This window comes from Etheostoma cragini, chromosome 6, assembly GCF_013103735.1.
Source record: "Etheostoma cragini isolate CJK2018 chromosome 6, CSU_Ecrag_1.0, whole genome shotgun sequence".
Classification (NCBI taxonomy): Eukaryota; Metazoa; Chordata; class Actinopteri; order Perciformes; family Percidae; genus Etheostoma; species Etheostoma cragini.
This window is the reverse complement of record NC_048412.1, coordinates 22,001,378-22,029,348: the sequence shown is the minus strand read 5'-3', so window position 1 is coordinate 22,029,348 and position 27,971 is coordinate 22,001,378. Positions and strand designations below refer to the sequence as shown.

Below are 27,971 nucleotides of genomic sequence, written 5' to 3'. Positions count from 1 at the left end.
AAATTCAGTCATTTTTCTTGAGAAGTGGTTTATGGCTTGCTTTAAACCACGGCTCCTTGCCACTATTTCCTTCAATATCAGCCCCAGCAGATTCTGTAATGATTATTGTCTGTTTGCCCTGATCTCTAAACGACTTTCTGTCTTCCCCCTAAATGGTAATGTTCCTTTTAAGCACCAATTTCAATATTTACATAGAGAGGAAAAGACATAACGGTAACATAACTCTATTTGTTTCTCCACAGGAAGTTGCTCGTTTCATCCGCTTAATGTAAACCAGGTTTGTTATCAATCATATAATGATACAATAACCATATGGATCAAATCTGATTGTATCATTTTTTTCATGTGTTGTTTTTTATGTGCTCTGGAAATTAAGGTAATACTGGAAAAAGTGACAGCTGCAGTACATTTTTTTTTTTAACATTGTTTCCTGCATCCAAACATCTGTTTTCCTACAGATATATTCAGTTTTTTTTGTTAATCCATAAAAAATAATAGATTTAAATTTCTTGCTATATTTTTCTATCTACTTGTATTAGTGTTGGCCCAAGCAGTGACAGTTGAAATGGAGGAATGGGAGATCAAAGAAGCTAAAGAGAACACCTCATCATCAATAGGTATGCAGCCTTATATATACATATATATATATATATATATATATATATATACTGTATATATGTGTACATATACATTGCCTTGCCATTGCCCTACCCAGATAGCTCATCTGGTTGAGCGGGCGGCCATAAAAGGAGGTGTACCACTGTCCTATCAAAACAAAGGCCTAAAATGCCAAAAAAAATAATCTAAACAGAAAAACAATACTTGCATTTATAATGGAAGTGGTAGTTTTAGTACTTGATTTGAACTTGTGTTTTTCTCACAGTTAACAGGTCTTGTGAGAATCTGGAATGCTACATGGTTCTCACCAAGGCAGAGAAGACAGCCATCGGCTCCATCTGTTTCCTGGCAGGTCCTATCACACTGCTGGAAAATGCTCTTGTGTTGGGAGTGATCACTGCCACAGCCTCCCTTCGCCAGCGGCCTTCATACCTGTTCATTGCCAGCCTTGCTTTGGCTGATGTCTTCGCCAGCTGCTTCTTCACCACCAGCTTCCTGGATTTTCACCTCTTTCGCCGCAGTGATGGTCCTACTGCCTACCTCTTCAAATTAGGTGGTGTCACCATGGCCTTTACCAGCTCTGTGGGGAGTTTACTGCTGACCGCTCTGGACCGCTACCTCTGCATCCACCAGGCCTCCAGCTATAAGGTGCTGCTTACCCGTCGGCGAGCCCTGCTGAGTCTGCTCAGCCTCTGGAGCGCCACCATCTTCATCTCCTTCTTGCCTTTGATGGGCTGGAGGTGTCCCACAGTGCTTTCTCCACAATGCTCACACCTGTTTCCCTACATCAACCAGGGTTATCTGGCATGTTGGACAAGCTTCATATTGGTTCTTCTGGCTCTCATTTTGTGGGCTTATGTTCTCATCCTGTGGAAAGCCCACCGCCATGTGTCCTCTATGACCAGCCTCCAGGGAGCAGCAGGGACAGGCCAGGCCTGCATGAGGATGGATATCCGGCTAGCACGTACATTTGGCCTGATCCTACTAATACTGGTGGGCTGCTGGCTTCCTGCACTCTCCTTCATGTTAGCTGATGTCTCTGTACTCCTGACCCACACCCAACAGAGGGCCTTCGCCTTTTGCAGCACCCTATGCCTGGTCAACTCTGCAGTCAACCCACTACTGTATGCACTGCGCTGTCGAGAGCTGAGAGTTGCTCTGCTGCAGTTGCTACAAAGGCTGTGTGAGACTGGGAGGTGTACAAAAACTACAGATGATTTAACCACAGAATTACCCTCCACAGAAGATAACTGTACTGCCTTCACCGAGAATGATGAGTTGCCCAGGATCAGAACCACCCGACTCAACTCAATCTCTGAAATAGTGAAATGCTCAGAAGCTGAACTTTAGAGAGTGAGTTTGAATTAAAGAGTAGCTGTACCGATGGATAAGCGTCTGGCAGTGTGCTTGGTGTGTAAAAGCAAACCACAGAGAACTTCACTGTAGATTAAGAATGAAATCTTCAATAGTCAACACACAGTATGAGCAGGGATCATTCCATCACATTGTTAGTGCTGGCAAATAATTTAAGGCTATTATGTGAAAGGCTATCAAACGATAACTCTTCAATATTGTGATAACAAGTGTTCCAGAAGATCAGAAAGTCTATTAAATGTGGGAAAATGTCCTACATAATGTGTTTTACTTGCAGTAAGAAGATACACTGGAAAGGCAGCTTGTAAGTAGAAAACATTCACCGAAATATTTTGTCATCATAACACATTACGTGAATCATAGTCTCCCATTGCCAGACCTATCTCCACAGGAACTTAAATCCTCACAATAAGTATATAACCAATTCCATTGGCATTAAAGCCTCTCGTGTCCAGGTCAGACAAAAGGTTCAGTGCATGGAAGTGAGATGATCTCATGTGGCCATCTAACTTGTAACCTTTTGACCTCTCTGCCTCCCATGTCAGTGCTTTAACACTCTCACTCCTATGACACTGTGTCCCACGAACTGAAGTGCTGACTTAATTTCTGATTTCACCTCATGGCAGAAAGGTGGGTTTGTTGTTTGTGTGTTTTATGTTTGAGTATTTGTCCCTGAACATGTAGGAACAGAGGGCCCTCTGGGTTGCCTATGCCATCTGCACATGAATGCCCGGACTTTACAAAAGCTCTATGCACGGGAGGATTTCACACAATGTTCACTGCATGAATCCAAGCAGTGTCCCGAGGTGAATGGAGCACATGCCAGGAAGAGAACGAGTACAGACACTAGAACACTCTTTGCAATAGGGACAACTGCCGGCTGCAGTAAATCACATATTGACATCCACTTAAACTCACAGGTGCACACGCTTGACAGAACTCATGTTCCAAATGCTAACTCAGCTGATTGAAAAATAATACTTAATCCTAATCTATTTTGACTCATTATATGTTTCTTTTTAAGCAAATTCAAAAAGGATATCTTACTCATCTGCCATCCTTAATCACTGTCAAGTGACCAAACAAATCAGCAGCCTGCAAAAAAGTGTAAGGTTCTTCTCTTCTGGGTGAGTCTTTGCTGTCATAGGTGACTTGCTGGATCCTGGGTCTGCCTTACCAAAAAGTCAGCTAGAAAATACATATTTCTTTGGAGACAAGAGATGGAAGAAGGGGGAACTGAGAACAGAACTATGTAGAGGATGATTAGTTAGTTTATTATTGGGTTTAATAAAACAGACTTGCAATAAATTCTACATTTATAAAGGTTTAATGTACAGATCTTTGTTGAAACTGTTGATACTGTGAGGAGGCATTTGCATTGGTTTTTATACCCCAATTATATGAATTACCTCTCAGTATGAAGCATTACAAATAAGAAGAATACAGTAGATAGCTCAGTGGATGTGTCTGGCAATGCGAGACTAGCTCAGTGGAAAATCAAGAATATGATTGTTCATTTTCTTTTACTGCTTTTACGAGGAGATGCTTGATCGCACTTTAATTGATATTGCTGAATACTAAATAGCTACTCTAGTTGCAAGCTACATTCTGCATAACAGTTCTGTGGCTGCGTGTTTACTTTCTTGAGGTTATTTCATAACATTATAACTGCATAAGACTTTGTTTGTATTTACCTACAGTAATTTTTGTATGCATTAACAAGCCACAACCTTCCTGTTAAAAGAATTTCAATCCTGTTGATACAGTGATTATCACGTTTTTTTTTCTCCAATCAACAGAGTTCTGTGTTCAGGAAACGTCATGGACATGCAACAAATGGTCAAAGCCAGATGAACACAGCCGTAGAGACTGAAACAAATATAATCACAAAACAATAGACCTCAGTAAGTGTTTGGCTGGTTGTTGATGCCTGCGATACAATAGGATGTATGCATATAGCAGAAAATTCAAAGCAAGTTAAGACCAGGATGTAATCTCTATTTACAATACCAATGTTTTGTACATACCAAACAATACAATTCATATTTACAGTCACTATAGCAATGGAATTGAGCACTTTGTGGGGGGACTATTTTAGGTCATTATCACCATGCAGCAACACTCTGTTTTGTAAAAGGGTAGGTAGATCTGGCTAATATCCATCAATGAATTATCCACAAACTTTGTGTTTAATTTGCAGGGGAAAAAATAAAATAGAATGTCAAGTCTGTTAGTTAAGGTATTTAATTTTTTAACCCTGGTATGTATTTTATTCTGTTGGCTTTCATGTATTTATCTTTAACATTTTATTGTCGTGATTTTTAGTCTTGCTTAAATTGTTTTATTTTTATATTAGTTCTTTTTTGTATTGTTTTCGTCTGTTGTTTTAGTTTTGTTCAGTGAAGCACTTTGTGCTGCATCTTGCATGAAAGGTGATGTACAAATAAAGCTGAGGCACATTGTAAATAAGTAAATAAAATCTACCTTCTACAGATTAAGCTTTAGTACATACCTGTGGTCTAACATCACTTTGGAGTTCATTTTTAATATACCCGATTTACCTGACCACCATCACCAGACGTCTCGTGAACCTTAAATTTAAGTTCAACGGAAATCAATCACCAACATCAATAGGGTTGGGCAGCAAGACATTGTAGCGTAAAAACGGAAATAGAGAAAACAAATTTGCAATGGATTCCATTATTTATTACGAAAATTCTGAAAAAAGTAGGTTTGGATAAAAAGGACAATTTACATCAGGGAAATATACAATAAGATGTGTTGTAAATATTTAGGAACTCCCCTCTTTCCAGCAATGGTATGGTCTGCCATTGTGACGTTTTTAAAAATTCAGCAGTCAGGGTCGGCAGTTGGCTTACTACTCAGAGAAGAAGATCCGTTGTTGTGGAGAGCAAGAAAGGCTCAAGAAATCCGAGCAACGTTTAACGTACAAACCACGAGCGGTAAACCCCACTTTTTGAGGGTCGTTTTTCTCCAACTTATTTTTTTCCGTTTTCTTTAGCTAACATGGCTTGTGGAGCAACGTTAAAGCGGTCGATGGAGTTTGAGGCCCTCCTCAGTCCCCAGTCTCCCAAGCGGAGAAGGTGCAATCCGCTACCGGGGACTCCTGGCGCTCCGTCCCCGCAAAGATGCAACCTCCGTCCGCCGGTCGACAGCCCAACGCATTCGATGTCTCCTCCGGCCATAGGAGGCGAACACAGGCTCACTCCAGGTATACAATTAAACTAGATTTAACGTTTTTTCTGCGTTTCAGGGTGGGTGTCATGGGGGAGGGGGTTTGGGTGGAGTGAATTGGAAAGCTAACGTTAGCTAGCTAGTTGAGAGAATCCGAATGGGGGTTGGAGGCTAAACGTTAGCGGAAGAGCGTCGTCGCTAAGTTACCGAAACAGATCGTTTTACAAATCATAATAAATCAGTAGATGCTCAAAAGTAGATATGTAGCTAGCTATCTCTCTCGGTATTCGTTGGTGGCACCTTGCCAGCTGAATGGCTCAATGTATTGTTGCACATTTGGCTGAATTAGCAAGCTTACATAGGTTAATATTGAGCTGCCTGTGAAAATATTAGCTTCGAAGTTCTTTGCATAGCTAACGTTAGCTAGCTAGCTAAATCAAATACTATTACTAGCTGGATTTGGGAAAATTGAATATTACGTTAGCTATCTAAGTATACGACTGCCTTGTTCAGCTTCGCCTGTACTATCATGGCTATTAAATCTCATAAACTGTTCAATTTAACGTTTATTTAAAAACTGATAGGCTTTAAACAAAAGATCCTGCTTTTACTTTAGCACATGAGTGATGATCGAGCATGTTGGCTCTCCTGAGAAGACAAATGGCATCACAGCAGCAGGCACATTATTGCAGGCTGGTAATGAGGAGCTGTCTATAGTAATGCTCCTTGGCTTTAGTGCCACAATTGTCTTGCATTGAGTTGGGGGTTACCATTATGCACCATAACCATTTCTTGTCCTGTTCAGGCCTGGAAGGCGTAGTTCATTTCCTTTATGTCGCACGTCTACTCTCCCTTTTGACTTGAAAAGCTCCACTGTAAGCGTTGGACGGGTGTGGGGCACACGTAACGTTAGACACCAGATAATTACCTAGATGTCTGCGATGAGATCCAGCGAGGCTTATTGTATGTGCCAGTCACTCAGATTGAGCAGCATGATGGCAGTGAGGCATAATCCTAAACTCTTTTAAATGTTTAATTAAAAAAAAACGCTGGACGTCATTTTAATTTATTTGATGAAATGGGAGAGGTTTGCGAGATGGATACACAGGCTCCACCATGCTTTTAACGCCTACATTGTCATTATGTGCTCACCAATGATAAGAGATGCATTTCCAATAGCACGGCATCTTATAAAGAGCAGGGTTACTGATGGCCCTTTTGTTGCTATAAAGTGTACTGGCTTTCATCTTGACTGGAGGGAAGTCAGAAATGCACGGATGCAGTCCTCATAACTAATTTTCATTGGCAAGGAACTGCTTGGAGAAGCAGCGTTTAGTTTTGAGAAAGATCCATCCTCCATATGTACTCAGTGGCTGTGTGATGAGCCACTTAACCTTTTATTAAACCCGTTAATGGGGTTTAAAACTCCTTAATGCTTCCCTTTTTTAATGTTATTAATGAATAGATTATCAACTTCTTTCCATGAGAATGAACTAAGGATGGGGTAAATGGTAAGTTATCCCTCTAGTTCTGTGCTTCTTGGCTTAGGTTTCAGTTAACGTTCGTCATAGATGATTTACCTGCAGGGAGTTGAATAACCTGTTACTTAAAAAATGAAAGCGAAATGTGAGCCATTAGTGAGGATTATCTTTATCGAAAAACACTAAAAAAATAAACTACAGATCATAAAACCCCCAAATTGCACAGTGTGCCTCGCGTATCTTTTTATGAAGACGAGGGCAAAACTGTGGTCTCTTGCTCTTGCACTGTAAGAAATACTGTTTTTCATGGTGCACATCATTGTAAAATGACACTGTTCAGCGCTCAAAGAGAATGCCAGGGAAGACTTGCATTAACACACACAGGAAAATGGGAGATTAGGAGATTGTGGAGGTGTTGTCCCAACTGGCTTCCTGTGAATTGCTTCTGCGTCTGTTGAACGGTGTAATTCTCATTCTGGTTAGCAACTTACAGTGGTTGAGAAGTGTATTGTTTCTGAGAAGGTATGTGGCAGTTCCTTGTAATTGCAGAGGCCTGGAGGTGAAGATGCATTTTCATGCCCCTGTTATTGCACACACCATTTAGGCAATTTGACATCAATACAAAAAAATTAGGATCAGTTTCCCCAGATTGTTGCGTATTTAGCCTGAACTTTATGCAAAATAATCCAACAGGACTCTTTTGCATTTGATTTTGTTCAGACCATGTCTACCGAGCTGAAATGAAGCACAGAAGCTGCAAGGGTGAAGTAATGTAAATTGGTCTGCTGCAAACCTGAGGTCCACATACCAGGTATTATACACACCTTCCCCCGGAAAGAGGCCCCTTATAGGACTGGTACAGACAGCCTGCCTTTCTGCTGTGGTTTGCCCAGTGAAAGCAGTTTTGTAGTTAGTGAAAGGTCAGCTGTCACCCCTCTCACCCATCTTTACCCACACATGCTTTCCAGCTCTGGGTTTGCTTGTGGTGAACAAGACTGTGTGTGCAGGCAAGACACAGGAATCGGACTCTGCCAAGGTATCTTTAGATAATTATTTCATTATGTAGATAGGATCACTCTGTTCTCATCTGCCTTATTCTTCCGCTGCCAGTCTGGGCGTGTGTTTGGAGGTAAAATCTCCCCAGATGGCAGCTGAGGCTGGTGTTTTCCTGAGACATGATGTTATCCAATAGGCGGTCCCATTTACAGCTTGGGTAGAAAAGTGGACATTTCATAGTTTAGACCTGAAACCGAGGTCAGGCTGCAAGACTGCTCATGTGTCCTAAGCTAAACACTGCCTGCTGTCTGGTCAGAAAGCTCTTTGTCTGGAAGATGACATTTTAAAAACAGTTACAAAGTAGTCCCACTACTGTTTTTTGTTAAGTGTTATAGAATTTTGTATATGACTACCTTTACTTAAACTGTTAAACTTTTACGTTGACTGAATTGCTTGCTGAATTGCTAGCTTTATTCCTTTTAAAAACAATTCCTGGTCAGCTTATCAAAAGGGTAGTAAACAGACATGGGAAGCTTGCTAATAAAAACCTTACACATTATTAATGGATACTGGCGTTAAATGTGGACCAATTTAAAAAAAGAATTAGTTTCTCTTCTCCGGTTTTAGTTAAAGTCTAGGGAGGAACAATGACCTTTGGCTGCTAGAGCACTTAACACTGCGTGAGTCCCACCAGACTGGATTAGTCAAATATCTCTAGACATCATTTAGCTTTTTGATTACATTCAGTTGCCCTTTCCCATGTCTGCTGTTTTCAAACTGTGAGCGGTCACTTTAAGTCTTAACTGCAGAAGGGCAGTTCAACTGACCCATACATCACAAGCTACTTCCTGGCAGTTGGGACATTCGAAACCCACCTCCCCCCACAATTCTTTAGCAGTGGAGGTTGAAATGAAATGAGTCAGCTTTGTTTTCTCTCCACCACCACGTCCAATCTATCTGGCCGATCTCCTGTCGTATTCACGCTTTGGGCTGTGCCTAAGCCTTTTAGTCAAGGCTTTCTCCACTGTGTTCGCCTGGCTCCCGGAAGTCTGTGATTGATTGCTTGGCCTGGTTGTGGCAGGGTCATTGTTGCCAAGCAACGCCCACAATTGAGCTACTAGTGGTTGGCAGAGCTGGAATCGACAGGCAGCAGAAGACGGTTTTCACTTGTCAATCAGATGTGCCCAGGAGTAGTGATATCCAACTGGACGCATTCATTTTAGACTGCTGTCACATGTTATTTCCTTGTTGTCAATCTTCCGAAGTTTCATACGAATAAATACTACATGATAGAATTAAACAGAAGTAAAGTACCAAATAAAGTTAGTTTTGGTTTTAGTTCTCTCTGGGGTTAGCATGTTGCTCAATCTTGCTCAAAAAGTCTTTGTTCAAACAACAGTCACATTGAGTTCCCATTTCTAATGCAGGGTTTTCCCCAGGAAATTGGTAAGCAGAGGTGGCAAGATTGGCAGCCTCACACCCACCGTCCTACACAATTAAGTAGGCAAGACTCTCGGCTTGTGTACATGTACACACAGTTTCCCCTAATATTCAGAGATTTGTGATTGGGCTTAACCAGTGGGGGGAAACTGCCAACCTAAAGGACTACAGCATTATGGGAATTAATAATAAATAATGTGTTTTACCTGGTTTTGTCACAAACTCAATCAGACAAAATTCTAAGTTGAGCAATGAAAAAAATCATTAGTTGCAGCAATATTTATTTTGGGCTTTAGCTATTGTTTCTTGTCATATTTTGTCAATCTGGTGATTATAATTATTCAAATTTCCCCGAGCCGAAGGTCATGTCTTCATATTGTTTGCTTTGCCAGACCTACATTCAAATGAAAGGAGATAAACACAGAAAACATCATGTCCTCACAGTTAAGTTGTTGGAACCTGTGCATATTTAGCTTTTTTTCTCACAAGAAATGACATAAATTAGGTGGTTATCAAAATTGTTGATACATTTCCTGTCAATCCGCTAATTGTTTGTCCTTGTCACAGCCCGTTTGTTGGTTGGGCCGTTGTTCTCTCCGCAATGACATTGCTTCATTAGTGAAAGGCCCTGTGTTAGCTATCTAAACAGGCTGTCAGATCAGGGTCCTGTGTTGTTAATGCTGAAAGGTTTCAGACGCCACACGCAGCAAGAGGAGGGTGTCTCCGCGAAGGCACCCGTTTAAAGGGGCATGACGACATAGAGCATGGCTTTCCTAAAATGGCTCTGTAGAGAAGATGCTGCATTTCTCACCATCTAAACAAGATTGCCGATGAACAGGCTGAGGTGGAACATGGTTTCTAGCCCTCTCCCCTCCCAAGATATCTGAGGCACGGTTCCTCAGATAGAGGCGCACATTTAAAGAGACTATGGTCCATCCCCTGTATGACTTGAGTAAGATAAAGTCCCTCCTCTACATTTAAAGGGACTGTACTCAAAATACTTAATAAAAAAAAAAAAACGTGCTCGGATTGCCTCCACATGGCTCACCAGTACATGAAATACTTACATTTTGTCATGGCAACACACACGTGTTGCTGGGCCGGTTATCAAAACAAAGAACAGAGAAGCTCGGATTACACACCCACAGAGGGAGTGTGACTTCAGTCTCAAATTTATCTTTATATTATAATATATCTATTATAAGGTTAAATGGGCTGTAGTTGTAACTTCAGTGTGAGCCTTTTCCCCAGCTGTACCTTTGCATGATGACGTCGTAAAAAATAAAAAACTATTTTGGAGAAGAAGTGAAATTCACAGGATCAGAAAGTCTGTTATGTCTGCTTTGTGTGTTGGTCACAGCTGTAGGAAGTATCTCACTCTCAGTCTTTAACGTCACTACTTTGTCAATGATTCTTTGGAACTTATGTTTGGTTAGAGATGCCACAGAGAATGCGAGCATAGCTGTAGTTCAGCTTAAGAACGGAGTGATTATTCCTTCCCGTTATACTTCATTTTAATGCTGGAATACATTCAACATTGTCTGAACTTTTGCAGCCCATTAGGCGCACCACTGATAACTGCCACAGGGTTGAGAAATGTGTGCAACCACCACTCCTGGGTGTCCTCTGTCCCAGTTTAAATGGTTTGTGTCCTTGTTTCTGTTTGCTCCCTACAGAGCAGATCTTCCAGAACCTCCGTCAGGAGTACAGCCGTATCCAGAGGCGGCGGCAGCTGGAAGGGGCCTTCAACCAAACTGAGGCCTGTAGCTCCAGTGATGCCCCCAGCCCCAGTTCCTCCCTCAACGCTCCCAGCTCCCCACCAGGTATGAGAATTTACTGTTGGCTGTACACACACATAAACTTTATGGCTTTAACTCCTAAGGCCACAGCTTCTGGTCATGTACAGCTCGAATAAAACCAGCCTGGCACTATTGGTGCGAGTTTATAGATGCTTTTCTCCATCCAAACAAACATGCCAAACAAGTGTGCATTCTGTGAAAGCAGCTCACAGGTGAGGACATTTTCCCATCTGTTAACGAAGTCATGGCGACACCGGTGTTACTGATTACACAGGAAATGCACCAAGGCTGTGCCTGGCCTCTTTGGACCTCTTGTCGAGCCTCTGCCGCGCGACTCATTTTGCAACCGCCAGGTTAAGACAGGAAGGGAAAGCTCCCCAAAGCGCTGCCCGCTTCCCTTTCGGGCCCCTATGTTACCATAGGCTGGATATAGATATGATGTAGACCAATTTGGGCTGTTTTAGACCATAATAGGCACTGAGCTCCGTGGTTGGCTCACTATCTGGTTTCTGGTCTATTTTCACCCCAACTGAATCTGGCAAGAAAACGCACATAATATTATAAACGATATAAAGGATTGTATTCCGCACTATTGCTTTTCACTTTGACACCAAATCCTATGTTGTCTTGTCAGTCTCCTCAGGTAATGAGTGAAATCTAACTCCTGCTACTCTGTTCTGCAACGCTGCTGAGTGGAGCAGATTAACTAAATGGGTTTTATTTCTATTATAAAAATATGGCAAAACCGCGTGGGCAAGAAATTTTATTGGACACAGTAACGGCAGTAACACTGAGTACCTCAGCACGCCTGCCACTTACAGAAACGTCCCTCTTTTGGTGTTGGGTGCGGAGTGCAGTAACATTTAAGTCGCTGTTTAGATCAGTTTGTTTGTTGAGAGCTGTAGGAGGGTGTTTTACTTCTGCAGGTAAATACCTCTGCTACATGGGTGATTTAAATAACATGTCTGCTTTGTTTTGTTCTGGTTAGCAAGTCCTTGAAGTGACAGCCAACTCAGACACCAAAACCATCGCAAAAAAAAAACAGAATGACATCTTTGTAAGCCTAACCTTTGTAACAGTTACGAATGATAAGGTCATTCATTCTGCAAGGCCTGCCAAAAGATCCTTGGCTGGACCTGCATGCCCAACACGTGTCTCAAGAGGCAGGCTACTGCTGCTCATCAAACCAATCACAAGGCCAGAGTGATTGTGATTCCAGATGTGAGTTTGCTAAAAGATTTATAGTTGTTTGTGCCAAATCCAACCCACTTCTGAAATGGAGATGTCTCTCTCATCTGACTTCAGACAAAAGACTATTATCATTGTCTCAAATTAATGTTATGTGCAATAGATGTGTTTCAGATGGATCTCCAAAAACAGTTATCTCATGCTTTAGCATATCCAAAAGGATAACTTATCAAATGGATATAAAGTGCAAAAAAAGTGTTGTGTAATGATAATTTACTATGTGTGATCATAGACTGTTTTTATTAATGGACAGAGCATCTGGTTTGGCAAAGTGCTGCAAATGCAGAAACCTGCATTCCATCTGAGTTCCAGCAGAGGGCAACGTGCGGTTGTAAAGGGAGGTCGGTTTACTGTGGAAGTCTGAGAAAGGGATCCACGTCTCACTTGATTTATTATCTCAGTAAACATTTTCAAAATGGTTTTTATTGTCTCAATTGCTACTTTTAGGTCTTCTGCAGCACGGAATGATAATTTTTTGAATAATGGTCTTGTTGATTTTTAAAATCGGCGACAAAGGATGGGGGTGTTTCAGGGCATGGCTATGCTGTGATTGTGATTCTCTCTCTCTCTCTCTCTCTGTCTCTGTCTCTGTCTCTGTGTGTGTGTCTCAAAAGGTTAAGGTGGTTGCTGGTTGTGTTTTTCTCTTCTTTTCAAAATGCATATAATCACAACTTTGTTGTTTTGCCGTCCATATAATACTTGCTACACTGGCACCTAAACTGTGTGCAGAATGTAGTGGATTAACAGTTTGTCACAAGCCACCTTTTGTTTAAATGTGTGCCCATCACAAAAAGAAATGTACCATTAGTAATGACAAACATCGTACATTTGCTGTTAGCTTCTGCTCCTGATGCAGTTTGATGCTTAAGGCACAATTTGGCAGGTTGGGTGCAAGATGTTATCCAAGCCCCTCTGGTGTTTTTCCTTCTCGCTCTGCATGATGGCCTCATAGATCACACTGACAGCGCTGTTCCTAACCCGGCCTCTCTCTGTCTCTGAGACGGCCGTTAAACCTTCAGCTGCGCACTGCCTTCCTCTCCTGTGATTTACAAACATTTTAGTCTTTTAAAATGGCTCACGGCAGCCCTCAAAGGCCTCTGGGTAAGGATCGCCTAGCTAAAGCTGGCTCCAGGGGAGAGAAAGGGTCTACATTAGTGCTGCATGACCCTGTTGGCTGGCAGAGGTGAGGAACAACCCACAGCAAAGCAGTAAATTTGCAGCTGGCTGAGCACCTATTTCTGGAGAGAGGATACTTCTGTCTCTGTGACCTATTGCTGCGCCGGATATGTTAGCAATTCAGCCCTTTCACAGCCGATCTGATTTTTTTTTTTTTTTTCTCAGGTGCCTCAAGGAAGGACCAGCCCTCGTTTACACTGAAGCAGGTGAGCTACCTGTGTGAGCGGCTGCTGAAAGACCACGAGGAGAAGATCCGGGAGGAATATGAACAGATCCTTAACACAAAACTCGCAGGTAATCAACATTACTCTTTAAAAATATGTTAAATATAAAACCAGCACACTCTCAATTGACCCGGGCAGCACTTTCAACGTTCTGGCAGTGAGGTACAGTAAAAGTGAGAAACATTCTGCCCCGCCCCTTTTTTTTAGGTTCTTTTCATATCGTAACTGATAACGTCTGCAGCGCTGGCATCAATGCTTCCCCTAGAGTTTATTTATGCTTCTCGATGCCAAGACTGTAAATGGGCGGGAATCAGGTGCAATAAAGATGGTAGACTTTGGTGTAGCAACTGAAGCAAACTTTCCCTTAATCCCCACTAAGCAGTTTCCTTGTGTAAATGTCAAAATAGGCAATCCCACTGTAGAGGCATTGTCATGAGGCTATATAAATGTTGATTTTGTCAAGTATTATTTATAAGCTGCTTTTTTTTTTTTTCTTTATCAGAGAAACTGCTAACTATATAAATGAGAATTTAAACTGGGAGTTTGGCTGTACATTCATAATGTACAGTCGAAGGAGCAGGAGACTGAACAGTAGTTTAACAAGCTGTGACTCAGCAGTCTGGCCAGATGTTTGCTGTCTGTGCACCGTTTTGTTGTTCGCCACCTGAAAGGGGACACAGCTGAAGAGATTTAGCAGTTTTCCTGTTGTGCAGGTGCACAAAAACCGATCTAGAAAGACGGCGTTTGAATCCACTCATCCTCACCTTCACCTTCTTCTGTTTCCAGAACAATATGAATCTTTTGTGAAATTCACACAAGACCAGATCATGCGAAGATACGGAGCCCGGCCTGCTAGTTGTAAGTATTTTAAACCACCATTTCCTTTTAGAAAGACAATTCTTTGTAAAGTATCCATTCCTGTGTTCGGACCTAAAAGGGATGCTTTGATTGTTGCCGTGTCTGACTGCAATATCAAACATTGTGTGTTTCAGATGTCTCTTGAACTCACCATGATGAGATTCCAGCTTCCTCTCACGAGACAGCTGCTCTTCTACTGCCCTCTCTTCCACTTGATTTTCATTTTATTTCCCTATCCCCCCCTCCCCCATTTCAAACTGTTTGGGTGCCATGGTTTATCCTATTTTTAATCCAAATGTTGATTTCTTACTTTAAAACTATTGCTGCTGGCCAAAAGTTAGAAGAATCTGAAAGATAAACTATGTATGAAGCCCACACTTTCTTTTTTGAACCCTTTTTTTGTTAAGTTCATAAGCTCTTTCTGGAAATCTGGACTAAAGCAAATCTGTGTCAAATCTCTTGCCGGCGCTGTAGAAAAAGCTTATTAGCTCATGTGATCATTCTGTATAACCTTCAGCAGCTGTATTTAATGGCTCTTGCTTCTCACATTGTCCCCCTTTTCTTCCCCTCCCTCAACTGTTTACCTGAGAATGTGGATTTTTCTCCCTTTTGAAAAAAATAAAAGTTCTGTGATTAAAATCTGTTGACTGTGATGTTTCCTTAAAACATGTGCGTTGTTGGGTTTGTAATCTGAGTAGTTCTGGAGCTTCCCTTCTATCACATGATCTTCTCAGCAAATGCAGTTTGCTAAGTTGAACTGTGGTGGTTTTACTTTCCATTTCCCCCGCAACCCATAAAGAATCCATCTTAGCTTAAAAGTTGAAGACAATCTCACCTAAAAAGGAAGCAGGCGGGCGCCTGGTTAGCTCACCTGGTAGAGCATGCGTCTAGTCCTTGACTCTGCCCTGCGGCCCTTTGCTGCATGTCATCCCCCCCTCACATGTCTAAGCTGTCCTATAGAAATTAAGGCCTAAAATGCCCAAAAAATGAATAAATATGAAGCAGGTGATAGACTAAAAATGACTATTTTGGTGATCTACTTCTTTTCAAGCAAAAATGCCAAATCTTGTTTCTTTTTTCCTGATAAAAATAATTATAAATGGAATATGTTTGATATTTTATTGAGAATAATTGTTAATTACATCGGCTTTATCTCCCCAGAAGGTCTATGTCCAATTTTTAGAATGGATATGGTCGTAAGTAGTTTTGAAGATAAATTTGTTTTCTCAATGAGATTCTAGCCAAGGTTAATTTTTATATTTGCCAATATATTATTAATGTGCAATATAATTTAAAACAAATGAATTTAAGAAATGAGAATAACATGATCCACTGGCAATCAGGATAATTAAGAAAATACATTATTAATTGAAAATGTATCTACAGTCTTTCATTAGGCTAGCAATCTCTATTGTAAACGTATCCAACCATCCCATGGTTCCTAATTGTGGACACTACTTCCACCTTGCGGCAGATGTTAGGTGATGCAACATTTATATTAAATTGGAACTTTAACCTCACTGCACTTTAAAGCATTAGACGCTGTAAAATCTATTTGAATGGCACCATGGATCAAAAATTATCGCTATTGCCTTTTTCCTCTTGGCTGGGGTGTGTGTGTGGAGGGAAGATGGTTCTGTGTATGTGTATGTGTGTGTGTTTGGAATAATATATCTGTGACGTCACTGCCCCCAGGTGTGGCACGGGGGAAGAAACAGGTATCCTGTAGTGGGGAGCGAGTTGCAGACATCAGTATTCGCGGAGTTTCTGTGAAACTCTCCTGTAGTTTAGTGGAATCGTGTAGCAGCGGTGGGTATTTAGGCTGAGGAAGGAAGCTTCTTGCAGGAACAAGTAATGAAAGGTCTATAATTATCTCCAAGTGCTTTTTGCTTTTCTTTTTTCTCCTTCGGATCCCAGAGAGTGACGGACGGGCGGGTCGAAGAAGGGAGTCCGCGTGTTGTCCGAAAACATGGAGGAATGGTTTTGAAAACGTTTTTTGTTCAGTATTTTGAACTCGAGTAGGCTACAGTGTATGAACCTATGCACTATTCAGCACACACATCGAGCTGTTTGAATTAGTTCAATTGAGTCTATATTTATGCGTTTGGGACCGCTTTAAGCCATCTGCACTCTTCCTGTCGAAGGATTAGGTGAGTAAAGGCCAACGTTAGGTCGACTTCATTCAAAACAAACTATAGATAACTTTACAATGTCCTTAACTAGACTACATTTTATTAAAGTTGCCAGGAGTAGTTTCTATCCCACAAAATTGACATTCAGACTAGAGGATTATCATCAGCAACGCCCAGTAAACAGGAAACGCAAATCAACAGGCGGCTCCAAGTCGATGTCAGTTAGGCTCCTTTGAAAGATTAGTGGAACTTTAACTGTGTTCTCTATCATCTTCTGTCCAAGCCTAGGGGAAGTAATGCTATTTCATGTTTGGTGTGGTTTTGTATAAACATGCAGTTTTTGCTCATATTATTTATCTACAAGTTGTAGGCCACTTGAACGTGGCCTCGCTAAAGGAGTGTATTTAATTACTTTGAGATACATGTATTCAGTAGTGTAACACTGGACGTTTCAGGAGTCAATTGTAGTGAGCGTTCAGTCAGTAAGTGTCAATTCTTGTAAACTATTTTACACTCAATAAATCATTCCACTGGAATTGTGGTTTATAAGATTTAATGTGACAAATTGATATCTGGCATTCAGTAGGATGTTCTTCTTTCCAAGAGTAAGATTAGGTTAGTCAGATGGCGTCTCTTCCACTTGAACACAACATTGTAGTAGGCTATACTCTTGGACTCTGGGGTCTGACAATTGTAGAACATTATGCATGTTTTATGTGTAGAATAGATGTATTCAATTTTATTGTCAGATTAGTCAATAAATTCAGTAGTCACTCAGTAGAAAATTAAATCTGCAACTATTTTAATATTTTCTAAAATGTTCAAATTTGATGCTTATCTTTATCACACATGATAGTAAACTGAATATCTCACGCTTTTGAACAAAGTAAGACTAGGGCTGGGTATCGTGTACCAAAACAGTGACTTCAATACCGGTTCCTAGAAAGTTAGACAGCCAATCACCAGCATTTTTCGATCATGGTAGCAGCATGGGACATAGGCCTACTCATTGGCTCACTGACGCTGATGTGATTTACTCCTTACTTATTGAAATTTGGTAATGAATGATGAGCCCTTTTTCAATACTCGATACTTTAGAGGCAATTCAGTCTAAAAAGTATTGGATTTGGTACCCAGCACTAAGTAAGAAATCTACTGACCAAACTTTTGGCTGTTTGAGTTATAATTGGCATTTATCAGTATTTTCAAAAATGAAATAGACAAAACAATTAATCCATACTATAAATAATTGTGGTTTGCAGCTCTAGCTGACAGGTCTATCTATTTTTAGGACAGAAGTACTTGAGGGATTAGCCTTTTATAGCATATTTATTAATCTATGGTGATCAGCTTCTAGGCACTTTAATCCATTTGTGTGTTAGAATATTGACAATATAGATGTCACAGTATATGTAATTTTCAGTATTTGCCAGTTTTTTAGGTACAACTAGTTTAAACAAATGCAGTATAATACAGCAGGCCTTGCAAAAAAATGTACCTTTGCGAAGGTTATGTTTTTATTGAAGCTGTTTAGAGAGATGTTTCAACGTAATGGTTAATTTGGAGTCATTTCACTCATCTTTAACTCTCACTATTAAATCTGCTGTGTAGGACTGGAGCAGTGATGGAGGACATTGACATCGAGCAAGAGGAGCCGTTTCCCGTGGACCGAGATGGGAGACAGTTTAAGGGTGAAGAAGACCAGCCTGATAATAAGAGAGAAATGGGATGTTGTGAGAAGTTCCATTATTCTATGTCCAGATGGATGCTTCCAGAGGATCTTCGCGAAACCTATGTTGAACGGGCCAACTGCCTTCCTCCGCCCATCTTCATCATCCTCATCAGTATTGCAGAGGTAGCTGTTGCCCTGAATGTACACGACACACATATTGTTTTAGTTCAGGGACAACTAGTATGAATTCTTAGATCTCATTATACATCCAGCCTACACTCTGTGTACATGCAGCCAATGTGTTAATTACTGTATAGACTTGCTGTGGTTGTATTAAATAGAGCAGATGTTGAGCCAAATTTAAAGAAGCTTAGGTGTGATATTTTTTTGGCCTAGTAAATTTTGTAGTTTTTACACGTGCTGTTGCAATAACAAGTAATGTTAGAAAAGCCACAACACCACACTGGATCTAGCTAGACCGGAAACAACAACAGGCACGCCACACACACTTGTTTGGGCTTGCGAGCAGGACAAGGAATAGTAACGTTACGTTTTGAGTGGATGGCGAGTGCGAGATGCCGAAGTGGATGCCAATAAGACTCTGAATGGCAAATTTACTTTTTAAAAGTTGCCAAATGGATCCATTGACAAGACCAAAGTGATCTGTGTGTTTTGTCATTTTGAACTGAGCTATCATCGTAGCACCTCTAGTCTGAAGTACCACTTACTGGACAAGCATACGGCTGATGAGGACTACTAAATTTGTTTACTGGCTGTGGCAACAGCCACACGCCGAGAATCAAAAACAACACACCTGCGGCATTCTGTGTACATGTCGCGTTAGGTCACAGCAGTTTCCGGATATGACAATCAGCCACGCTCGCCTCACGCACGAGGCGGTACTCATCTGCAACGGAAAGAGTACGGGGCAGTGTGGCTGAGTCAAGCAGGTACCATGTGATGGAAATACGCCATTAGGGTAGATCTGGTGCAGTTGATCCTCACTGGAAGGATTCAGAGATGCTTTTTCTTGATTATGTGAACAGAAAGCCAGCATGTGTCTGTGACTTTTAGATTCAGGTAAATAAATTTTGGAATGTGGAGGATTAGTGGGTGATTTGTTGCAATAGTAGGAGGGATGGTGTGGAATCATTTTGCATCGAACCCTATGGCTTTAAACGGAGGTATACAGTCTTTTAAAAAAAACACTTTAGGCTAAAGCCACCAGGAATGCAACTCGGATTGTCTGCATGAAAAACAAACAGAAGCAAATTGGGTTTTAGTCCAGAAGCCATAAGAATTGTGAGCTGGCGTAGCAGAATAGATGGTCAGTTTACTTTGTGTTTTTCCTTCTTTTGTCTTTATATTATCATGTTTCTGCAATATTTTACTCTGAGTCCCCTTATATAGCAATAACAGGCAGGATATGAAATTATCAAAAAATGGTAATGCACTATTATGTAGTTGGAAGCAGATGTAAGTATCTATTAATTTGTTCTTCAACAACATAATTCCACCTGTTGACACCTTTTGGAGGCTGGTGTGTAAACCCACAATAAATGACTTTATTGTAAAACACAGTCGTAATGCCTAAGATTGGGAGAAGTACGTTCTTTAAAAACTAAGTACTTTAAATTGAATTCATTTGGATATTACTTATCTGTGGATGAAACCAAATGCCTCTAACATGTGAAATAATTGTAGCTGTTGCTTAACTCTTATCACTGAGTGTTTTGCACACTAGCCTGCTCATACTTGATGAACAGCTCACTCTTTGTAGCTCACAGATGTCCAGTGTCACTGCATTTGAATGTCTGTGAATGTTGTCTTATTTGGGGGAGAAGGCACTTTATTTACCCAGAGAAGATCCACCTAGCTGCATTGTTTGTTCCCAGCATGCCGTCAGTTTATATTCCCACAGAGGCAGGCATTCAGACGTATGAGCTGCCATGAACGATCACACTGGGGGATTTTCTGTCGGTTAAACACACTAACATCTGGATTTCTGATTCATCCTTCCAATTATTATTTTCACAGATGTTTTGGGACTTAGCGTTGACCCCAACATCTGTTGCTGCTGCTGCACTCTAAAGGCAGACAGTGTCATTTGGACAAAATTGTTTGACTTTTTTTTGTCTTGTTCTTAAAGACTAACTTGTGTGTATATTCTGCTATTCTGGTCAGCTGGCAGTGTTCATCTACTATGCTGTGTGGAAGCCTCAGAAGCAGTGGGTGACCCTGGATGAAGGCATCTGGAACAGCCCGCTCTCATACAAGCCTGAGTCCAGGAAGGAGGCGTGGCGCTTTGTCTCCTACATGTTTGTCCATGCTGGGTAAGCAAGGGCGTTTCTTTGGTTGATTGGTTGGTTAGTTGGTTGGTTTTATTTGACCCTTTTGTTATAAGATACGATGAAGTTTTGCACCATACGTAAAAAAAGTCAAGATAACAGAAAGCCCTGCGGCTTATTTATCTTGTAGTCCCTTGGGGGCAGAGCAAGTGGCAGCAGATCAAGCAAAAATCCTCACATCCATACATATATTAAATAGATCCATCAAGACAATACAGTAATACGAAAAATAGTAAGATTGGCATTTGAAGCATTTTTTCAGTGCCTGCTTAAAACCTCCTGAACTTCTGACCATCTTTTAGATTTCCTGGCAAGCTGTTCCACAGGCTTGTTGCTACATACTGTCACCACCCGATGTGAGTGCAGATGTTTGCGCATGCATCATCTTGCAACATGAAGCCTACAAGATTCTAACGAGAGACTTTTGTAATGTCAATACAAAAATGGACCTACATATCAAAGTTTGTTCACTGCTGGCTACAAGTTAGCAGTTAAACACAACAAAGGCTGTCACTTGAATGGCGTTTTGAGCTAATGTTAGCAATCAAACCATCATAAATAGTTAAAACGTTTTGAAATGATTTCCATCTTCTATTATTGTTTATAATGAGAAAAGTTTTTTATTTTATGGATTTCACAAATTTCAGATTGAGATCATTATGCCGTAAACCGTTTAAATCTGAGCATTTGCAACTCACATCCGCACTCGACTCCCATTGGGTAGTGACACATACAAAAAGGACTTTTAATCTACAACACTATGAGGTACTGTAAAAAAATGGGTAGAGCTTCCCCTGGTGGAGTAGCTATGAACATCTCTCACTCTGTTAAAATAATAAATAAAATATTTGGGGACAGCCCCATGCACAGTCCTATGTAGCATGCACAGGTGAATCTGAGAGACTGAAGCTTCTACTTTCAACCACCCTATATTCTCAAAATGAAAAGTATCAAGATGAGTTCTTATGACGAGGTTCAGAATAAGCCTTTAAACCTTTAAATATACCTTTAATTACACGTTGAAAGCTTGAGTCAGTGTTAAGAGTGGACAAATACCCGCAGACAGTACAGTACAGTATTGTGGCCCCACAGCAAATATCGGTTGGGTGAAGCTCATAATCTTTTATTTGTCTGTTTTTTTTTAATGCTGTCAGAGGTGGTGATTAAATTTGGTGGTCATTTTTGAGACTGCAGGTTGTAACCACTGTGACTCTTTATTTATTTAGCGTTCCTGTGTTTGGTACACGTCGTCAGGATTTTGACAGTTCTGAATTGTTAATTTGAAGCTTATGTATTACTTCCTATTCCCAGTTAGAAAGGGGAGTTTATAGAGGTACACAGAGGCCAGACAGTCATTGCCTAAGTTGCCGGCTCATCTGTCAAAATACTGCATGTGATGTGGCAAGCAAACCATCAGTTACAAATCATTAGAGCAATACTCTAAACCACAGGAACACAGAAAAACTAAAAATCATGACTACACAGAAGCACATAGGAAAACTAGATTAGCAAGAGGAACAGTGGTCACAGTCACACGCCAACACTAACTTAAACACACCTAACAGGATATTTGCTTAGAGGATAGGGCTGGTGATATATATATTTTTCCCAACAGATCCCATGAGTCAATCTCACATATAACCTCCTGTATCCCGAAATCCTCACTACTGCACCACATGTGTGTTAATCCACAGCTGAAAATAGTCCCCACTAAAAACACTGTTTACTCCTGTTTGAGTAACATTTGTTAAAACCTACAGGTTGCATTATACATTTACCGTTTATTTGACAACTGTGTTTAAAGATTTGCATTTCCAGTGGGACAAATAGGCTTGTGGCCACAGAAGCAGTAGGGAAGTGTTTGTGGTCTTTTCATGGGATTTTTTTTTTTTTTTTAAATAACGAAACTATAGAAAAGAAAAAAAACACCCTTAAAATCCCTACATTGGTATTATTATAACCACCTGTTATTTACTGCAGAGCCACAGGTGTTTCTGATTTTCCTTCCACCCCCCCTTTATGACATTTTAGCTCCACGATGAAGTATATTGTGCTTATTCTCCACCCATCTAGTGTGCAGCATATTGTGGGAAACCTGTTGATGCAGCTGCTGGTGGGCATCCCGCTGGAACTGGTCCACAAAGGATTTGAAGTGGGAATGGTTTACCTCTGTGGCGTCTTGGCAGGTAAGCATCACCTGACGTTTTTTTTCCCCTTATAGAGTAAAAATAGCCCATTTGTTGCACCTGGATGCTTTTTATTGGTGGTCCTGCTCAATGCCCCTTCTACACCCTGCACTGCTACCACCATTATTTCCAGTCTAGTTCTATCTTTCTAGTTATCTGTATTGGTACCATAATTGCTGCTGTTCATTATACCAACTGCTAAAAATGTTTTGATTTTATATTTTTTCATATCTGTATCAGTGTCTCTGTCATAGGCAGAGTTTGACATTCAAACCAGTGGAGTGCAAAAAAAACTTATTCTAGCAGCTGAGATCTGGCCTTACACTTGGGGAACAAGGCAGGAGCACATATGGACAAAACAAACATGCTAAATAAACATCTAGGCAGATTTTAAATTACATCGTAACAATTTCACAATTCGCCTCTCCAAACACAGAAAAGAAGCGCAATCACACCATAAAACATAAAGACACGTTAGGAAAAAAAGATCTGTATTTTGACGTAATCCAATGACACAAAAATAAAAGTAATCCACAGCGATCAGTAGATCCACAGAAAGGGTCCCAGTGTATCCAGCATCGTCACATTGTGATCGACCAGCTCACATGTGATCGAGGCCTCTCCACTTTGCCGTTTAAACAAAGTGGAATAAAAGGTATAAAAGTCCAAATCTACACAAAACGCAATTTTTATCAATTAGTAAGCTGTTGGCACGGCACGTTGTCCAGACTAGCGCAACAGTAATTTTCGTTTTTTGCGTCCTGCTTATGCGTCGACAATGGTCTAAGTGAGAGCTACTTGTCACATAAACCAGAGCGCTGAACATTTTTTTTGTACTAAAGCTGTTATATGAAATTAGATGTATTCCACCATTTAGTTGTTTTGTATTATTTAAAATATTTATAAAATATCTGGTCATGCCAGATGTAATTATTCCACTTGGGGCTTGTTGTGTCTTGTAGATTAAAGAGTGTGGTCTAGGCCTACTCTATCTGTAAAGTTTCCTGAGATAACTCATGTTGTGATTTTACACTGTAAATAAAATTGAGTTGAAACTTTAATTTTATTTGTTACACAGGCAGCTTAAGCTAGCTGGACTTGATCATTGTTTGTGAATGCACCCAACTTTTACTCGCCTTGAAGTTGTGTTTTCTTGTTTGTGTTGGAGCAAGTCCCTGCCATCTGAAATGCCACTGATTTTAAAACTGATAATTTCTGTTTCCCCTCAGGCTCGTTGGCCAGCTCCATCTTTGATCCTTACAGTGCTTTGGTGGGAGCTTCCGGGGGTGTTTATGCCCTGTTAGGAGGCTATTTTATGAACGCAGTAGTGGTAAGTTTACATAAAGTTCAGAGTTGGTACGCACATCAGTATTTCAGTGCATTTCAAAATATTGTGTGTACAGTACCACTTAATTTTTCAAAGTTTTTGAAAAGAAATGTGATTGATAGTTAATGTAATTTTAAGAGAATATACTGTATGTTCTTTAACTACTGAGCAAACGCTCAATTTTTACTTATACTACTGCACAATGATTGTGGCATTTCTGCTCTGTGAAGCATTCACTCTGTTTTCAAGTTTATTTTTGTTCAATGCACTTTGCAACATAAAAATATTAGCACAGTGACTGATAACATGGTTTCATTTCACAGAATTTCCGAGAGATGATTCCTCTCCTTGGAATATTTCGTATCCTCGCCATTGTGATATTTGGTACGTTCACCGCTGTGTTTTCCACCCATTTTTTTAGTTGTCTAACGGCTGACATCACACTTTAGAAATGTTTCATGTATTACTTTGTTTCTTCACAGTTGGCACAGATTTTGGATTTGCCTTCTACAGAAGATTTGTCAGCCAGGAGGCTGGTATGCAGGTATGAATTTCCTACCTCAGAATAAAAAACACTTGCTAAACCTTTTCAGATAAGCAAAGAACCTCAAGCCCAATCCAGCTAATGCAGCTAGCCTCCCCCAAATTTAACATTGTTTGTTGATGGGTTTCATTTACTTGTTTCTACAGGCAAGACTAGTAGCTCTTGCTGGGACTTGATTGTACTTCCTGAAAAACACCTCTCTATATTGGTACAAAGACTTGAAAACAACACATTTCCCCCACAACACACTTCTTTTTAAAAATCTGTAATCCACATTGTCCTTTGACTCCATACTTTCAGTTTTGAAAACAAATATGAAAACTTGTATTTTATTCCCGTTTGTAGAAGGCTTTGAACTCTTAAAAACCGGATTCCCTCCCCCTCCTTGGTATTTCCATTTTCCTTTCACAGACTCTGTGTTATTTGTTGAACTGGTTCTGCAAGTGTTTTTTGGGTGTGAGGTCAGATGACAGTAACAGTCAAGGGGCCAATGTTACATTTAATTTGGGTAATTATGCCTACGCGCTAGCTCTGCAACCTGTCTTTGTCTTCTCCCCCCAGGTGTCCTTTGTGGCTCATTTTGGAGGAATCGTGGCTGGGATGACCATCGGCTATGTCTTCTTCAGCGCTTACAACCAGAAGCTACTCAAAGACCCACGTTTCTGGCTGTGTATAGTAGGCTATATACTCTGTGTGGTCTTTGCGGTGGTCTTTAATATCTTCCTGTCCCCAGCACCATAGGGACATAAAGCTGCACTCACCAACCAATTTTGTTTTTTTTAAATTAACACTAAACGCCTTAATATCACACTCAGGAAGCTGTATTTTATACTGATGCATTTCAGAGCGATCTAATGCACAGGGTTTTTTATATTTTGCTATCAGATTTTCTTCTTAAAGCTGAATGTGGGAGTTCATGGGGAAAGGTTCAATCTGCTGTTTATAGAGTTGTAGAATTGCAGAAGGAATATTTAAACATTTTAGACAATGTCGACAACAATAGGCCTTTAAAAGTGAGTAATGTAGTACTTAATTCAATTGTATCTGTGATCATTTTGAATGGGTTTTGTTTTTTGAATTGTTATTGTTTTTTCTGTGTTTGAGTGTTTTTTTAATGTTTTTATAAAAAAATGTTTAGACCTCTTTGTACTTGTCATGATTATCAGGAAGTTTAGTAGGAAATGACACTCAGACTTTTTTTTTTAAAATCTCTGTATGCTATTCTGTGCTAATCTTCCGTTGACTCATAATGGACTTTTAGTATTCATAAAATATGCCTTAAACGTGTTGAAATCCCCGCATTAAAACGTGAAATTTCATAAAGACGTGACTGTTTGACAACACTGACAAGAAGAAAGAGATGAATCCTAAACTGTTTGAGTTGATCTTCCTTTTGTAAGCAAAAGGGCTGGTTTACCAATAGGCCATGGCTTAATGCCATGACATTGTTTCAGCCACTTCCTGTTGACAGGACGTGGCTAATAACATGTTGAGTTGTAAAACTTGATTCATTTTTCTCTTATACTTCTCTGTCATACTTGTTTTTTTTTAACCTTGGCAATACAAAATGTTGGCCTTAAACATTAACATCCAGGTTTTGGAAACACTAGATACTGTTGCTAAAATTAAACAGTGGTTGATATTGTACAATCCCCCTACTAAACTGTAGGGACATCTTTGAATCTTAAGTGCAAGTTATAGCTTAGTGACGGTATATATTCTTTTTCATATGTCTATAAATGTCAAATCTTTAAAGGTGCCCTGCCACATGTTTTTCATTAAGTCGTGGGAATGTCTGAAGTTCTACCACGGACTATGTGACATTTACTGTGGAAAATTGCCTTGGTTGCCTTGTTTCAAGCCAATCTAGCGTTGTATAGAAAGCCTGCAGGAAGACTTAGCTCGATTTGTGCCAGTTCTCACTAATATTTAACAAGCTAAGCTGCTCTGATTGGCTAACAGCTAGCCAATGAGAGCCTGGCTATCAGAATCCTTTACCGAGCGCAACTGGGCGAGTTCATGAATAGTAAAAATCTTAGGCAACATGACGTCAGACTGACCAGGTTCTATAATTGGCCTGATTTCTCTGCTTATTCAGTGGCTTTAGCTGAAAGAGGAGATAGCAGTTCATTTTCACATTCACAATATGGCACAGACACATATGGATCTACCATATTTCAAAAAATGCAAGTAAAAATGTTTTTGTGTGGCAGGGCAGCTCAGTGGTGTTTTTTGCTTTCAACAGTGCCTTCCAGACAACTAACCTTAACCCTAAACATAACCATTGAAGCGCTGCCTGGAAGGAGATGTTGGGGGCAAAAAACACCAAAGACCGGCAGGGCACCTTTAATGTTACTGGTGTAAGAAGGGCAATGGGTACATATTGTAATAAAGGAACAGAGCTTATAGAATAAGATAGTTAAAATATGTACTTGATTTATTTAAGATTACAGGTTTAACTATGACCAAAGACTAAACAAACTTCCTACACTTGGTTTTGAATTCCACAGCTCAATGTTTCAATATTTTTTAATAGAATGGGATGTTTTCAATGTATTTTTTTGTCAAATTGAATCTGAACTTATATAGAAATAGCAGGAATGGTATTGATTTTGTCTGATGCATATTTATACAGAATTTGCCGTGGAGATGTTCAATTTGTGAATTAGCAGATAACAGTGTACTACATTCTGCTGTGTGATGGTGCTGGGATTCTGTTACATGTATTTGACTTCTACATGAGAGTGACTGCTTTTTTACATGTGGAACGTTCTATAGTTTCCAAATGTAGCTCACCAATATAACTTAGTGCATCCCGAAACAGTGGGAAATGGTCTGTTGTAGTCCAGAAATTGAAAAAAAACGGAAATCTGATACAAAATCTGCTGCGATTGCCTTGGTTATCCACTGTTTGAATCCATTGTCATTACCTTCCGGTTCAAAATATCTTCATTTGTTCATCCCGTATTTTTTATTATTATGAACCATAATTCCAGAGTTAACATAAAGTGACAATCTTATACTTTGATATACGTTCATTCTTTTAGACTTTAAATGCTGTGCTGTTGCCAGTGAGAAACTGAAGCTAAATGTAAAGATCCCCTCCACTGATGTTTTACATCAAAATTGTCTGATATGGTTTCTCTACAGAATAAAGTTCAATGAACAACTTAGAAATTCTTATATACACTTACTCCTTCTGCCTTGAATGTTGACTCTGTGATTAAACAAATATGTTTAGTTTCATAGAATGCATCGTACATCAGCATAGTAAAGGTCAAACATCCAAGTGAAGTAACCACAAGCAAAACGAGAAGGATATTTGTCCAGAATCTTTTATGAAAATGTAAGGG

General features: G+C 40.2%; 3 protein-coding genes across 6 annotated transcripts; all 3 read left to right on the top strand.

Moving 5' to 3' along the window:
• On the top strand, window positions 1-23,956 carry cnr2 (cannabinoid receptor 2). Of its 2 annotated transcripts, XM_034875339.1 has the most exons (5): window positions 1-277; window positions 540-617; window positions 884-1,807; window positions 6,243-6,252; window positions 23,710-23,956. In XM_034875339.1, exons 2-5 carry the CDS (start codon window positions 566-568, stop codon window positions 23,726-23,728), a joined length of 1,005 nt encoding a protein of 334 aa, XP_034731230.1. In that variant the 5' UTR covers window positions 1-277; window positions 540-565; the 3' UTR covers window positions 23,729-23,956. The 2 variants fall into 2 exon arrangements, with proteins under 2 accessions (XP_034731230.1, XP_034731229.1); XM_034875338.1 differs by lacking the exons at window positions 6,243-6,252; window positions 23,710-23,956 and having other exon boundaries at window positions 884-3,888.
• Window positions 4,842-15,048, top strand: akirin1 (akirin 1). Of its 2 annotated transcripts, XM_034875344.1 has the most exons (6): window positions 4,842-5,224; window positions 10,781-10,927; window positions 12,014-12,124; window positions 13,493-13,621; window positions 14,338-14,409; window positions 14,544-15,048. In XM_034875344.1, the coding sequence occupies exons 1-6, from the start codon at window positions 5,020-5,022 to the stop codon at window positions 14,552-14,554; spliced, it is 675 nt and encodes a 224-aa protein (XP_034731235.1). In that variant the 5' UTR covers window positions 4,842-5,019; the 3' UTR covers window positions 14,555-15,048. The 2 variants fall into 2 exon arrangements, with proteins under 2 accessions (XP_034731235.1, XP_034731236.1); XM_034875345.1 differs by lacking the exon at window positions 12,014-12,124 and having other exon boundaries at window positions 4,846-5,224.
• Window positions 16,104-27,801, top strand: rhbdl2 (rhomboid, veinlet-like 2 (Drosophila)). Of its 2 annotated transcripts, none has more exons than XM_034875341.1 (8): window positions 16,104-16,559; window positions 18,132-18,396; window positions 20,398-20,546; window positions 22,635-22,747; window positions 23,977-24,077; window positions 24,398-24,458; window positions 24,557-24,618; window positions 25,180-27,801. In XM_034875341.1, the coding sequence occupies exons 2-8, from the start codon at window positions 18,166-18,168 to the stop codon at window positions 25,357-25,359; spliced, it is 897 nt and encodes a 298-aa protein (XP_034731232.1). In that variant the 5' UTR covers window positions 16,104-16,559; window positions 18,132-18,165; the 3' UTR covers window positions 25,360-27,801. The 2 variants fall into 2 exon arrangements, with proteins under 2 accessions (XP_034731232.1, XP_034731231.1); XM_034875340.1 differs by having other exon boundaries at window positions 16,106-16,559; window positions 18,153-18,396.
• Window positions 27,802-27,971: the final 170 nt, after the last annotated feature.

What these genes read in the sequence shown, in the direction of transcription:
- cnr2 (XM_034875338.1), top strand. Translation starts at nt 566, where the DNA reads ATGGAGGAATGGGAGATCAAAGAAGCTAAAGAGAACACCTCATCATCA. An exon ending in GAACACCTCATCATCAATAG is followed by an intron (nt 618 to 883) that starts GTATGCAGCCTT and finishes TTTTTCTCACAG; the next exon opens with TTAACAGGTCTTGTGAGAAT.
- akirin1 (XM_034875344.1), top strand. Translation starts at nt 5,020, where the DNA reads ATGGCTTGTGGAGCAACGTTAAAGCGGTCGATGGAGTTTGAGGCCCTC. An exon ending in CGAACACAGGCTCACTCCAG is followed by an intron (nt 5,225 to 10,780) that starts GTATACAATTAA and finishes TGCTCCCTACAG; the next exon opens with AGCAGATCTTCCAGAACCTC. An exon ending in GAGTGATTGTGATTCCAGAT is followed by an intron (nt 12,125 to 13,492) that starts GTGAGTTTGCTA and finishes TTTTTTTCTCAG; the next exon opens with GTGCCTCAAGGAAGGACCAG.
- rhbdl2 (XM_034875341.1), top strand. Translation starts at nt 18,166, where the DNA reads ATGGAGGACATTGACATCGAGCAAGAGGAGCCGTTTCCCGTGGACCGA. An exon ending in ATTTTATGAACGCAGTAGTG is followed by an intron (nt 24,078 to 24,397) that starts GTAAGTTTACAT and finishes TTCATTTCACAG; the next exon opens with AATTTCCGAGAGATGATTCC. An exon ending in GCCAGGAGGCTGGTATGCAG is followed by an intron (nt 24,619 to 25,179) that starts GTATGAATTTCC and finishes TTCTCCCCCCAG; the next exon opens with GTGTCCTTTGTGGCTCATTT.